General features: G+C 46.2%; 1 protein-coding gene across 1 annotated transcript in view; it reads right to left on the reverse strand.

Moving 5' to 3' along the window:
* Positions 1-15161, reverse strand: part of LOC114641482 (interferon alpha/beta receptor 2-like) — a 46097-nt gene that overhangs the window by 13321 nt on the left and 17615 nt on the right. Inside the window, exons 3-7 of the mRNA XM_028790512.2 lie at positions 13979-14102; positions 13370-13551; positions 8737-8876; positions 6571-6730; positions 1316-1431 (exon numbers count right to left, since the gene is read on the reverse strand). Of these exons, the coding sequence (XP_028646345.1) occupies positions 1316-1431; positions 6571-6730; positions 8737-8876; positions 13370-13551; positions 13979-14102 (722 nt within the window). The remainder of the gene's footprint in view (positions 1-1315; positions 1432-6570; positions 6731-8736; positions 8877-13369; positions 13552-13978; positions 14103-15161) is intronic.

Raw genomic sequence — 15161 nt, forward strand, 5'->3', positions numbered from 1 at the left:
CTTCCCAGCTCTGCCACTTACCATGCCCCTGATGCTACCAGCTTAAGCTTCTGTTTTCCATTGCCCTCCGCTGGAACAAGTGGGTTCAAAAAATAAATGGATGGCACCACACCTCATGTCTTCATGTCTTTTCTTTCCAAAGATTAAGTAGAAGCGCAGCTGAGCCTATCCTGGGAGCACAAGGTGCTCAGCAAGAAGCAGGCCTGCAGAGGGGGCATCAGCTCATTGCAGGGCACACTCAAACTGACTTTGAGGTTGGGGGGGCAACACGACAACAGGCAGGCAAACTTCACACAGACTGAGACCTGAACTCTTGTCCTGAAGCAGAGCTTAACGCTGGGCCACCATCCATTAATTTGCAAACAAGTTTAAAGCTTGGCAGGCTACAGCCTATCCTCAGCATGTTAGGTACAAGGACCCTGTGGTCTATTAACCTCCTCACTTATATGAAAAGGACGGTCAACAGATAAACCAACACAAATGGGCATGAAGAAAAAAAATAAAAATCCACAGGGACACCAAGAGAACACGCGGGATCCACCCAGAGTGGCCAGCACTAACCGATGTGCCACACTGCCACCCAAATCACAGAGACCTGGTAGAATGTGCAAACTTCATGCAGGCAACTGAGACTTGAACCCACATCACTGAAGCTGTGAGGCGGCAGGGCTGACCACTGGGATCACCTGTGAGAGGAGGATTTCCTTATTTTACATACTCAGAATTCTCACAAAATTAGAAATACATAAAGAAATAAAATATAAAAAGGAGACAGGCCCTCGTCAACATGGCAGAGGTCACTACAGTCCTATCAACTGAACTCACGACAGAGGAGCAGCTCGGTGCACACCTTTATATAGCGCCTTTCACCCCAGGCTGGCTCAGATCACTGCCCTGATTTTCAAACGGCTTACTGTCCTCAACACTTGAATTGTGGGCTTTGATTGGAATGCGGTGTAATGAAAGGCGCTATACACTTTCTTTGACGTATACACAGTACAATGTCTGGTGGCCTTTTGTTTTACTGAGATGAGCTTTAACTCCTCAAGGCCTTGCAGTGTGGACTGGATGGACTGCTAGGCTATTGGCCCGCTAGTGTATTGTCACCCAGTGTCATGTAACGTCCTCAGGGTGCAACAGAATGGGCTGCCCACCATCTTTATCACCTGCAGGGCAGGGATTTGCTTTTTAGTGTAGCACAGGCCAGCTGCAGGTGTGGGACAGCCAACTGCCATTTGTAGTCGCAGGACACAGTTGGAATGAATATCAGGGGGGCAGCTCGGCCATTGCTAAGTACAGTAAGCGGCTCTCTTACCAGCACTTCAGGAAGAGGGTCCCTCGGTTTGCACAGAAATCCACTGTAGGCCAGGGCCGCCAGCACAAGGCCGGTGCAAAGGAGAGCAACGCACAGGAAGGACAGGAGGACGGTCACTGCAAGAGAAAGAAAGAGAGACAGGAGTGGGACAGCATAGGGACAGTCAGGACGCACAATGGCGGACTGAACGGCTGGGAGCTCAGATTAGTGGGGGGTCGCATACAGAACACACACTAATGACACCCAACTGAATGAATTAAACGAACAGGAATACGAATGTCGACGACAACGAGAGAAATACGTCAGCGTGACGTAACATTCAGGTGCCTCCTGGTCAGCTGGCTTGAGATTTGGACCCGCTTTCCATTTTCTAGTCACTTCAGAGAGTTTCTTTTATTTTTATAGCAGCCAAGCAAGCGAATGTCAGGACGCGCACATCAAATAGGCCCCCGTGTTTTAGTCCCATTCTCGAGTACCGCTTGACTCGGGTTGCGACTCCAGTGACGCGAACCGCTCTTAGCAGGGGTATGAAGAGGCTTCATGACGTATCGGAGTTCGGATTTATTAAACGAAACCCTCATTTCTAAAACCAAAAAAAAAAACCCGCTGGAGATTTTAAATCGGTGCTCACATCTCAAGCTCCAAGTGTTGGCCGCATCGGATCACTACAGAGTGAGGACCCTCGTGACGCTTTGCAGTTAAATGACAGCGTCTGAGTTCATGTCTAGTTACTGTTGGAAAAAGTGTCACCCGGCCGTCAGTCGTACAATTCCCCCTTAAGTTAGGGGACTTTGGGCAAAAACTTTGTCTGCTCCTGGTAAAAATAATGATCCGTTCATCTGTCGTTAGCGGCCATCACTGCACAGAACAGGGACGTGCAGTCAGGCGACTCATCATGAAAAGTACAAACAAACACAAAATAAATGTGTCCACTGGTCTGTGCTATAATTTTGATAATTTTTACATTCAAAATCACTGAATTTAATAATAATCCATCCATCCATCCATCCTCTTCCGCTTATCCGAGGTCGGGTCGCGGGGGCAGCAGCTTGAGCAGAGATGCCCAGACTTCCCTCTCCCCGGCCACTTCTTCTAGCTCTTCCGGGAGAATCCCGAGGCGTTCCCAGGCCAGCCGGGAGACATAGTCCCTCCAGCGTGTCCTGGGTTTTCCCCGGGGCCTCCTCCCGATTAGACATTCCCAGAACACCTCACCAGGGAGGCATCCTGATCAGATGCCCGAGCCACCTCATCTGACTCCTCTCGATGTGGAGGAGCAGCGGCTCTACTCTGAGCCCCTCTTGGATGACTGAGCTTCTCACCCTATCTTTAAGGGAGAGCCCAGACACCCTGCGGAGGAAACTCATTTCAGCCGCTTGTATTTGCGATCTCGTTCTTTCGGTCACTACCCATAGCTCATGACCATAGGTGAGGGTAGGAACATAGATCGACTGGTAAATTGAGAGCTTTGCCTTGCGGCTCAGCTCCTTTTTCACCACGACAGACCGATGCAGAGCCCTCATCACTGTGGACGCTGCACCAATCCGCCTGTCGATCTCACGCTCCATTCTTCCCTCACTCGTGAACAAGACCCCGAGATACTTGAACTCCTCCACTTGAGGGAGGATCTCACTACCAACCCTGAGAGGGCACTCCACCCTTTTCCAGCTGAGGACCATGGTCTCGGATTTGGAAGTGCTGATTCCCATCCCAGCCGCTTCACACTCAGCTGCGAACCGATCCAGAGAGAGCTGAAGATCACGGCCTGATGAAGCAAACAGGACAACATCATCTGCAAAAAGCAGTGACCCAATCCTGAGTCCACCAAACCGGACCCCCTCAACGCCCTGGCTGCGCCTAGAAATTCTGTCCATAAAAGTTATGAACAGAATCGGTGACAAAGGGCAGCCCTGGCGGAGTACAACTCTCACTGGAAACGGGTTCGACTTACTGCCGGCAATGCGGACCAAGCTCTGGCACTGATCATACAGGGACCGAACAGCCCTTATCAGGGGGTCCGGTACCCCATACTCTCGGAGTACCCCCCACAGGATTCCCTGAGGGACACGGTCGAATACCTTTTCCAAGTCCACAAAACACATGTAGACTGGTTGGGCGAACTCCCATGCACCCTGCAGGACCCTGCTGAGGGTATAGAGCTGGTCCACTGTTCCGTGACCAGGACGAAAACCACACTGTTCCTCCTGAATCCGAGGCTCGACTATCCGACGGACCCTCCTCTCCAGGACCCCCGAATAGACTTTTCCAGGAAGGCTGAGGAGTGTGATCCCTCTGTAGTTGGAACACACCCTCCGGTCCCCTTTCTTAAAGAGGGGGACCACCACCCCGGTCTGCCAATCCAGAGGCACTGTCCCTGATGTCCATGCGATGTTGCAGAGGCGTGTCAACCAAGACAGCCCTACAACATCCAGAGCCTTGAGGAACTCCGGGCGTATCTCATCCACCCCCGGGGCTCTGCCACCAAGGAGTTTTTTGACCACCTCGGTGACCTCAGTCCCAGAGATGGGGGAGCCCACCTCTGAGTCCCCAGGCTCTGCTTCCTCATTGGAAGGCATGTTAATGGGATTGAGGAGGTCTTCGAAGTACTCCCCCCACCGACCCACAACTTATTTAATAAATTTTATATATATAAATTTTATAAATGATTTAATAATAATAATTCATTACATTTATATAGCGGTGTTCTCAATACTCAAAGCGCTATCCACACAGGGAGGAACCGGGAAGCGAACCCACAATCTTCCACAATCTCATTTCTGCAAAGCAGCAGCAATTTGTGCATTTCCTGTTCAAATACTGGGGAGAAACACGAGCCTCACCTCCCCTCGGACTGCGCTGTCCCTCACACACTGACGTGGTTGATCCACCACACAATTGGCGCGTGCCCGTCGCCATCTCTCTGTCGCCAATGTAATGTCTGTTTACTATACACCCTGGCTTTCCACAGTCTGCCTAATATCTTGAATGAATGTGTTAGACATACAGTATTTAGTCTTGCTGATCGGACATCAAACCGCAGCGAGAAGGCACAAGGCGTGGCAGACAGTACCGTGGCGCCCTGAAGCCCAACAGGTGCTTGTTGCTGCTGTTCTTCTACGCCACGGGTGTCAAACTCCAGCCCTGGTGGGCCGCAGTGGCTGCAGGTTTTCATTCTAACCATCTTCTTAATTAGTGACCTGTTTGTGCTGCTAATTAACTTCTATTGCTTTGGTTTTAATTAACTTGACTTGGACCGCCTAATTGTTTCTTTTCCCTTAATTAGCAACCTAACGATAATGAGACACAAAACAAGACACCGTGTGACCAGCTAACCACAATATCTGAAAATAAAGAAAGGTGAAGGTCTCAGTAAGGTTGATCTGCTCAGGTCACCAAGGCATCTGTTATAACATATATGTTATAATATTAAGTTTAATGTCACTGTCTCTGTGCACACTGTTATGGATTCATTCACACAGGCAGACCAAGTATGGTACGCAGGGGCTCAGCATTTAGAATTGCTGAGCCAAGCACAGGACTAGAGCGCCAAAGACAACTGGAGGATTGTAGAGTCAGCCTACAGACAGACTAGGATATTTCTGTCCTCTGTCAGCACACCATCCTCTTGCCTTGTTGGGAGAATGAGAACTGTATGTAGGCATTGTGCTATTCCTGTATTTTTTGAAGGTGGGGTTTGAGTCCTTTACTGTCCTTGTTTGGAGACCAGAAAGAGAGCCTGCATGTGGAGCAACCAGTATATAAGGATGGACCTACGGCCAAGACACTTTGAAGCTGCCGGGCGGAAGATTATGTCATCCGTCCGGAAAATCCTTTTAGCGTGGTGACGAAAGATGGCAGACTGCATAGATCAAGACTCCCACACCTTGATAGAGTCTGTCATAAGCTTCTGCGTAAAACTTTCAGTAAAGTAAGCTAAAGTATATCTTTTTCTCATGTGATTTTTGTACCGCCATAATCACTATGGGAGGGATAATCGCCTTTTATGTCATATTTCTATATGTTTCAGTTACTTAACTTGCCGCAATTTCAAAAGAACACATTTCCGGAGAGCTAATGCCTCCTAAGGAAACAGCATCTTGACCGTGTTCTTAGATAAAAAGGAATATCCACAGTTTTGGAAGTATCTGCTGCTGTGGCAGAATGAGAGCAGCAACAAGCTATGGAATTAAATAACGGGTTTAATTAACAGCAAGAATCGACTTTTGATTAAGAAATTGGTTGGAGATTGATGCTCCAATTAGTTGGCTCATTTTATGGGTCATTTCTGTTTGACTGCCATTTAATGGACAAAAGAATCCATTTAGAGGACCAAAACCTTAAAAACAGGGCTGTTAAAATGAAGTTAATTAGCAGTGAAAACTGGGCACTGATTAGGAAAAAGGGGCAGAAAGAAAACCCGCAGCCACTGCGTTCCTCCATGCCCAGAGTTCGACACCCCTGTTCTATATGGAGGCGCCAATAAGTTAGCAACACCAGAAAGTCAAGGGCACTGCAGCGGGTCGTTTATTTTTATTTTTTGTTCTGACTGACTGCCAAAATGAAAGATTAAGATTATTAAAACAAAAGGAAAATAAGGAGGACTTTTACAAGAAAGTGACGGAGATTTTCATAGAGAAGGATAGACGCATGGACTTCATTTACAAATAAAGGTTAAGACTGTGAATGGTTTTCAATTTTATAAAAAAAAAAAAATGGGATCAGACTAACATAACAACAATCTAAATAGTTAAAAACTTAATTTTGACCTTAAATAAAATATTCTTTGGTGTTTCTTGTTACCCTTTTGTATTAAAATTGATTAAAGCATCAGAATTAAACGCTTTTAAAAACAACTAAATATTTCAATTGAGGTCAAAATTGAAATCTATTTTTTTTTTTGCACACCACCCTATACTTTCATTTGTATTGAATGAGTTTGAATTGTGGAATCGCGACAGCAAATTTAGAACACGTGGAGGGTGAGGAGCAAATGTGCTCTCCCTCTGCCGCTATAAATGTCACGTTCTTTCTTAGCCAAATATACGCCTTACCTGTCTGTGTGTGTGTAAAGAATGAGATATGAAACATAACCAGTAGTCAGTGTGCCAACTGAATAGTCAAGAAGAAACTCTTTGGGGTTCCTATATTTGTAAGTCGGACTCTGAAGGAGTCACCAGCCACGAACCTCACCACACGTCACTGGCCCAGACGTCTATAAAAAGAGAGAAAATGAAGGATTGATAAAGGAGATGGCATACCGTTAAAGACATCTGGTGAGCTGGAGGACTGGCACTGCCATCGGGAGGGCACCGCGTTACTGTTGGAATTGACAGACATGCGCACCATGATGCAGTAGGTTTTGCCAGGGGTTAAATTTGACATTTTGTAGCGATTTTGTGTTGTTTCATGTGTGGCCACCTTAAAGGGAAAAAATAAATATTAAAACAACCATAAGACTACTCAGGAGCAGACATTCACAAATCCATCATCAAAGCTGTTTAATCTGTCCGCATCAGGGTCATGGTGCCCAACCACATTACACACGGCAACAGGACCAACCCTGGACGGTACGCCAGCCATTCACAGGGCCCACATGTCCTCAACAGGACAGTTTAAACGGAACCAGAACATCCCCTATTGAGGAGAAAAAGAAAACTTTAATTGACTTCTGGAAAATAGAAAAAAGAAAAAGAAATTGAGGGAGACTCAAGGCACTATAAAATAGAAAAAAAAATTTAAAACGCAAGATAGATGTGAAAGATGCTATATAACAGATAGAAACATGTGAATGGTACTTTATGATGGATAGGTCCATGTGAAAGGTGCTACATAACAGAAAAAGACACATATGGACGGTGCGATATAATGGAGAGTTAAATGTGAAAGGCTGCGGTGGGCTGGCACCCTGCCCAGGGTTTGTTTCCTGCCTTGCGCCCTGTGTTGGCTGGGATTGGCTCCAGCAGACCCCTATGACCCTGTAGTTAGGATAGAGTGGGTTGGACGATGACTGACTGACTTTCAGAGATATATTATTTATTATATATATATATATATATATATATATATATATATATATATATATATATATATATATATATATATATATATTATATATATTCACGGCATTCGAAGTCTGTGTCACAATCCGATAGTGTGGGTGGTTACCTACCAGGTAACGCTTTGTGGTTGGCCAGCAATCTGCTAACATCCGCCACGGTGCCCTCAGTTTGTGAAGAGCAGATCATAGAATGGTTGAAATAGTTTACTGTCGAACCACACGCCGTGGCGCAACGTTAGGGGCATCGCCTCTGACGCTGACGTCCGAGGTTCGATTCCCGAGAGGGAGTGCAGTGGAGTGTGTACACCTGATGAGCCCAGAATGAGGGCAAAACACGTGTCGTGTACTCTTTGCATTTATTTGACAGTAAACTATTTCAACCATATATATATATATATAAATAAAATTTTCATTGCATTTGTGGTCTGTGTCACAATCTGATTGTATGGGTGGTTACCTACCAGGTAACGCTTGTGGTTGGTCAGCAAGTCAGCTAACATCCGCCACGGTGCCCTCATTTCAGTTGTGAGAAGCAGATCATAGAATGGTTGAAATAGTTTACTGTCAAATAATGCAAAGAGTACGCGACACGTGTTTCGCCCGTCGCGTACTCTTTGCATTATTTGACAGTAAACTATTTCAACCATTCTATGATCTGCTTCTCACAACTGAAATGAGGGCACCGTGGCGGATGTTAGCTGACCAACCACAAGCGTTACCTGGTAGGTAACCACCCATATAATCAGATTGTGACACAGACTACGATCGATCGATAGATACTGTATATTATATACATATACATACTTGTAAGGAGACCCAGGTTCGACTTCCCAGGTCCTCCCTGTGTGGAGTTTGCATGTTCTCCCCGTGTCTGCGTGGGTTTCCTCCCACAGTCCAAAGCCATGCAGGTTAGATGCATTGGTGATCCTAAATTGTCCCTAGTGTGTAGGTGTGTGTGCCCTGCGGTGGGCTGGCGCCCTGCCCGGGGTTTATTTCCTTCCTTGTGCCCTGTGTTGGCTGGGATTGGCTCCAGCAGACCCCTATGACCCTGTAGTTAGGATATAACGGGTTGGATAGATAGATAGATAGATAGATAACAGATAGATGGATGGATGGATGTGAAAGGTGTAACATAAGAGTGTCAGATGTGAAAGGTGTTATATAACAGACAGAAAAGCCACCAGGATAAAAGAAACGATATGCGAAAGGTGCTATATATTCAAATAAATAAAGGGAGCAGATTCAAACTCCCCATCAGCCAACTGATCTCCAAGCTTCACACACTTCAGGTGGACAGATGGCTCCCACCGACTGGCACCAGGGCTGACCCTGACGCCCCCCCATATCCACGTCCCCCAGTAATCACCTCGCCTTTGCTGCTCTCGTTGACTGTTATCTTATAGGTGATGACAGGATACACTTTTTCAATGGCGCTGGGTGGCCTCATGTCTACGATGAGGTGGTCTTCATGGCTGCTCAGAGTCACTTCAGGTGGGCCCAGGAAGGCTGCAACATTGCAGGTTTAGTGTCAGATAAGGAATGTGCAGGAAAAGGGGGGGGGGGGGGGAGAGAAAAGTTTATACCTGTGCTATAAATAAAAGAAGCGGTGTGACCCCCCCCCCCCCCCCCCCGCCATCTTGGTTTTCACTGTGGGTGCAGCCTTTTATACTATTGCAGATGTGCACAGATGTCCACCACACCTGTGGGCTGCTACCTGTTAAGGGGTCTCACTGGTAACCTTAACATAACTGACAAGTCAATGAAATGAACAGAAGGAACCCAAGCTACAGAACAATTAAAACACAAAGGAAAAAGTAACAGAGAAAAGAAATAAAATGGGGAAAACACAACACACCCTCATGAAACCCGTGACAGAATCATGGCAGCAGTGGCACCTGAGCTGGATGTGCCACCTTGTGCCACCAGGGGGCACATGGCTTCATTCAATATTCCTGAAATGTGAGCACCAACATCCTGGACAAGCCACCGGACCGGCGTAACTGGTGGACATCAAATGACAATCTATGCGTTTCCAGGTACCAAGGACCGGAGTTTTGGGGTCTGGTAGCTGCACTTGGTAATGACGGCAGCAGAAATCGGTGACATGTTTGTATGCCGATTAGCACGTGTAAAGAACAAGAAGGACCCTTGAAACCTACAAGAGATTTGAATTTGATGGACCGAGTGAAAGGCAGGCACTACATAAGCAATGGGATTATATAATGGTGGGAGTTCAGAGCAACGACTTATTTCAGGTGAGGAAGACAGAAGTTTTCAGGTCAGGCAGCTCCACTCAGTAAATCTGGAACAGACAATGGGGGGACTTCATCTGAGCAGTAAGGACCCTGGAAAGAAACCTCACACCACAGCCACTAGGGGGAGCGCTACCTCCACAATGAAAATGACCTCTGCAGATGTTACACACTTTGGGGGGGGTCTGTGTGTAAAGAGGGGAGACTGCAATATGGCAACTGAGCCCGCCACTTATCAGAGGGTCAAATCAGAGAAAGAAAGAAACGCATTAAAGATGGACGTGGGTTAATAAAGAGTTAAAAAAGAAGCTGCAAAGGAAAAAACAGACGAGTAAGACGTAGAAGATGAATAACACCAAAGAGGCACATGAGGGCAACCATTCAGAAGGGCATTAGGGAGACTAAACAACAGTTAGGGAGGAATACAGCGGATAAGGCGAAAGACGACCCAAAGAGAATCTTTCAGTATTTTAGTAGATGGATATGAAAGGCGCTATATTACAGAAGGATAGATGTTGGCCGCATATGCCAATAGATTTACCATGCCAAGTGATAGAAGTGACAGGTGGAGAGGAAAGACCAGCAAGAAAACTGATAAGTGACATACCAGGGGGAGGACAGACTGCTGGGTGCCTTTGCACTTTCTCTCATAAGAAGTCAGGAAGTGACAAACGTGTAGGACATTAGGACAATCTGGACGAGGACAGGCCATTCAGCCCAACACACCTCGCCGTTCCTCTCCACTTCATTCCACCCAAATAGCATCAAGTCGAGACTTGAAGGCCCCTAAAGTCCTCCTGCCTGCCATGCTACTTGGTCTCTTATTCCAAGTGTCTATTGTTCGTTGTGTATATTGATAAAAAGGGATGCGTGATCAGATGTGATCTTTAATTTTAATCTTTCAACCCGTTATATTCATCTCTTTTGTATGTTGCTTTGGATAAAAGCATCTGCTGAGGAAATAAATTTCAGTTTAAGAGGTGTAGCATACAGTCAGCAGCCAAACACTGCTAATCTATTTATTCATTTTGTTGGTAGATGGATCATCTGAATCCTAGCTGGGGAGGTGCACATGTCTGTCTTGTGTGCAGTCTTACAGACCCCATGTTTGTGGGAAATTTTACCAAGTTTCTGACTGTCCCCGTTTTCTTGATGGACTCATTTTAAAGTCACCGTCTCAATCCACTGGACTAATTCCCTGCATCATTTTGCACACTTCAGTCAGGTCTCCTCTTCATCTCCTGTAAAGGTTCAGCTCTTTTAATCTTTCCTCAGAACTCATCCTCTGTAGCCCTGAATCAGCCCAGTCGCTCTTCTCTGAAACACCTCTAGTGCCGTTATGTCTTTATGGAGACCAAAACTGCACACAGGACTCCAGATGAGGCCTCACCAGTGTGTTATAAAGCTTGAGCAGAACCTCCTGTGACTTGTACAGCAAACATCAAGGCACTATATAACCTAACATTCTGTTCGTGTCTCCTCTTCATCTCCGATCAGGCTCAGCTCTTTGAATCTTTCTTCATAACCCGTACCTTCATTAATCAGCCAAGTTGCTCTTCTCTGGACCTTCTCTAGTGCTGCTATGTCTTAATGGAGACCCAAACTGCACACAGGACTCCAGATGAGGCCTCACCAGTGTGTGTTATAAAGCCTGAGCAGACCCTCCTGTGACTTGTACTCCACACATCAAGGTGCTATATAACCAGACATTCTGTTAGCCTTCTTAATGGCCTCTGCACACTGTCTGGAAGTCAATAGCTTAGAGTCCACTATGACTCCTAAATCCTTCTCATAAGGTGGTCTCTCGATTTTCAGACCTCCCATTGTGTATTCAAACCTCACACTTTTCCTTCCTGTGTGTAATACTTTACATTTATTGACATTAAATTTCATCTGCCCAAGCCTGTCTGCTGTCCAAGTCCCTCTGTGATGATATAACGGATTCCAAATTATCTGCTAATCCACCTATCTTGGTATCATCTGTAAACTTAACCAGCTTGTTCTTTATATTCCTCTCCAAATCATTTCTATATATTAAAAATAGCAGCGGCCCCACCACTGCCCCCTGCTGGTCACCACTCTTAACATCACCCAATTCTCATGAGGTTACTCACACCATCACACTCTCCTTCCTGTGTCTGAGCTAATTCTGTCCCCATCTACAAACATCACCCTGAACTGCCACTTCTTTCAGTTTGATACCCACCCTCTCAGGTGGCACCTTATCAGCTGCTTTCTGAAAGTCCACATCAATAATATCATCTACTCCACTCTGGTCGTATTTTTTTGCCTCCTCATAGAATTCCAGCCTGTTAGTTAAACACAACCTCCCTCTTCTGACCCCATGCTGACTGTCCTGTCCTTGCCAGGTGTTGCTCAATCTTCTCCTTAATAATTCCTTCCATTAATTTTCCTGTGATGTTTCATGTTAAGCTTACTGGCCTATAGTTGCTTGGATCTGCCCTGTCACCCTTTTTATATAATGGGATGATATTTGCCATTTTCCAGTCCTTCAGAATCTCTCCAGCATGCAGTGACTTCCTATAAAATATGTGTCAAGGGTTTATATCTGAACTCGCTAACCTCCTTAAGAACTCTGTGGTAAATCTGATCTGGTCCTGGTGATTTGTTTGATTTCATCTTATTTAATCTCAGCAGCTCTTCTCTCTCTACAATCCCTCAGTACCTCCTTAGTAGTCCCTGTTACTACTCTGAGGTTATTCACTTCCTCACACCTCAGACAAATGTGAGTTTAGAGCGTCTGCTATTTCACTGTCGGTATCTTTTACTCTCCCTGATGCACTTCACCTCCTCCTTGACGGTTCTCTTACTATTTAAAGACTCTCTTGGGGTCGTCTCTTGCCTTATCTGCTCTATTCCTCTCTTTTTCAGTCTCCCTGATATCGTTGTTAATGATGGCCCTCATGTTCTCATACGCCTCACATTGGAGTTATTCGTCTTTATACACCTTACTCGTCCCCCTTTCCTTTGCAGATTTTTATTTGAACTCTTTATTAGCCCCCTAGTTTGTTAAAGGACAGGCCTGTTGCTCACGTGCTCAGTGGCCCTCACGACTGCTCATAATGACAGACGGTGCCACACTCCTTAAATTCTGGAGGTTTCTCTCCGCACTTCTCTAATATCGTGGTTTCCTACGCAGTCCGTCAACGGGGAGGCAGTCGCACAGTCAAATCCCCTTTCCAGCTCCGCGTCTCTCTACTTCACAGCGGCTGTCGGGGTTATGAAGCAGCGGACGTCTCTTTTCCTTCTCTCAGTTTCTGTTGAATATCCTTTTGCCAGTCCTGCTTTTGAATACGCCGTCCTCTCTATGAATGTCATTTCTTTATTTGTGATGTTGCCTGTAAATCCATTCATTCTTGCCGGCTGCCATTTTTTTTTATGTCTATTTTGTGTCTCCCACCAGGTTGCCAGCTCCAGCCTGTCACTGCTAGTCTGCCACCTCCTCTGTGCTCACATGGCAGGAATATGAAAACAAGCGTATGGCCACCCTGTGCTGGAATGCAAAGGCACTATAAAAGACTTGGTTTCCATTCACTCCTCCATGCTGGGTTCTTTCTCTCAGCTCCATTTTAAATCTTTTATTCTCCTGGCTCCCCCTTTATAACCTTTGACCCTGCTCTTGTACCTTTTCTTCACCACACCCCACCGCACAGATCACCGAGTCACCAGAGTGGTAAGGTGACACCTGACAGACCAGAATTACCACTGGGAGGCGCATTTACTCACTTTGGGCAAAGGGCCTGAACTTGCTGCTGGTCTCTGTCCAGTTGGAACTGGTGTAGTTCTTCCTGTAAGCTTGAACCCGGGCCTTGTAGTACTCGTAAATGTCGTTGAAGTTCTTTGTTAGATTGCACACTGTGGGCTCAGTAATACTGCTGCAGGACTTGACAGACCGCCATTTATTAATCCTTTAAGGGGTGGAAAAGGATAAAAAGTAAACAGTCATGCCAATCCAAAAAAGAAAAAAAAAAAAAAAAAAGAAAAAGGCCTTGGACTGCCCGTCACGTTGGCACTCTCCCCAAGAAACTAAAGTCCCACATAAGAGCAGTGCCAAAGGGGAGCCAGCTGATATATAGGTAGTTGAACGTCCTAAAGGGAAGACCTCCCACGTGGACATTACAGAATTGTAGGGGGCGCTCTAGAGCAGAACCACCCCAGCATGTCCACATCAACACAGAGGACATAAAGCCATTGTGTTGTCCCCAGCTGTACAACATTCTGCTCCAGTGCCCTACTTGGTACAACCCGAGCGAGAAACTAGAAAATGGCTGGGAGACACTCATGACGCACTTGAGCCTTTATTTCAAACCGTTTGTTACCACAGGTTGGACCTACTTGAACCACTGAACTCGGTACCGAGTACTCTCCGGAGTGTTTCTTCCAGGTTCCCACCGCAGGATGTGTTCTAAGTTTCGGGAGTCAATGGACACCTTCACCGGGGCAGGAAGAACGGCAAGTGCTGGAAAAAGAAAACATGAGACGTTGGTCCAGATTTAATCACAAACGGCCCCGGCCACACGGGCAAACCATCCTGTTGCAGCAGGTCTTGTGGGGCCATCATCACTGCTTGGGACAGGGGACTTCACTCCTCAAGTGGTGGAATTGGCTAACTGTTCAGCTCTGACGGGTAGAGCTGTATGCCCGGGTCCTTGTCTGTGTGCCATCTGCTTGTTCCAACTGTGTTTGTATGGTTGGAGCGGACCCCACATGTGCTGGCAAGGATTTCAGAATACCCACCATCTCCAGTTGAGTTTTTTCCTGCAGAGTTAGGATGTCAACGGTTGTAACGTTATGGTCTGTGGCTCAACGGGATCGCCTCGCTGTTTAGGGGGCAGCTTGTGAGCGCTGGGCTGCACTGCTCGTCTGTCTTGAGGTAGGACCACCACAGTCATAGTAGTGTGTAGAAAGTGAAAGGGTCTCTGTACTGTTTGAACCTTCTGTCCTTGGCTCACTCAAGCTAAGGGTCTTGTATTGATGCCCACCACGGTGGCACCAATGTCTTGAATGAACTGTGTAATCGATTACAGAGTCAGCATCGCTGCTGTGCATTTAAATTCTTTAGTCATCCAAACTTTATTCAAATAGCTGTCGTTACTTTGAGTTGATTAAGAATTCATTTGCTTTAATTTTGGAAATTCACTTTGACGTGTGTCCACCCTTCACATCTGGTTTGGACAACGGATCCGAAAAAGAGAAACATTCTGCACAACTTGAATTACGGCTGATTTGCTCTTTCTGATTTAGGCACTGCAGCTGGTATATTATATATATTTAAAATATGTACACGTCCGAGAGCAGCGTCTGTCGACACACAGACACCCCAGTAGGCAGTCTGAGCATTTCAAACAGCTGTAGCACCTGGGCTGACAGCACAAAGACTGGTGTGGTGGTCTGAGCAAATCTCCATCACACACACACACACACACACCAAAATATTAAACCAAGTCCAGGCAGGTTAGGGGGCATACACTGGTATAGCGCATTGCCATACCCACCACCCGACAAAACAGCTCAGGAT

Source organism: Erpetoichthys calabaricus, chromosome 4 (assembly GCF_900747795.2).
Source record: "Erpetoichthys calabaricus chromosome 4, fErpCal1.3, whole genome shotgun sequence".
In the NCBI taxonomy this organism is placed as follows: Eukaryota; Metazoa; Chordata; class Cladistia; order Polypteriformes; family Polypteridae; genus Erpetoichthys; species Erpetoichthys calabaricus.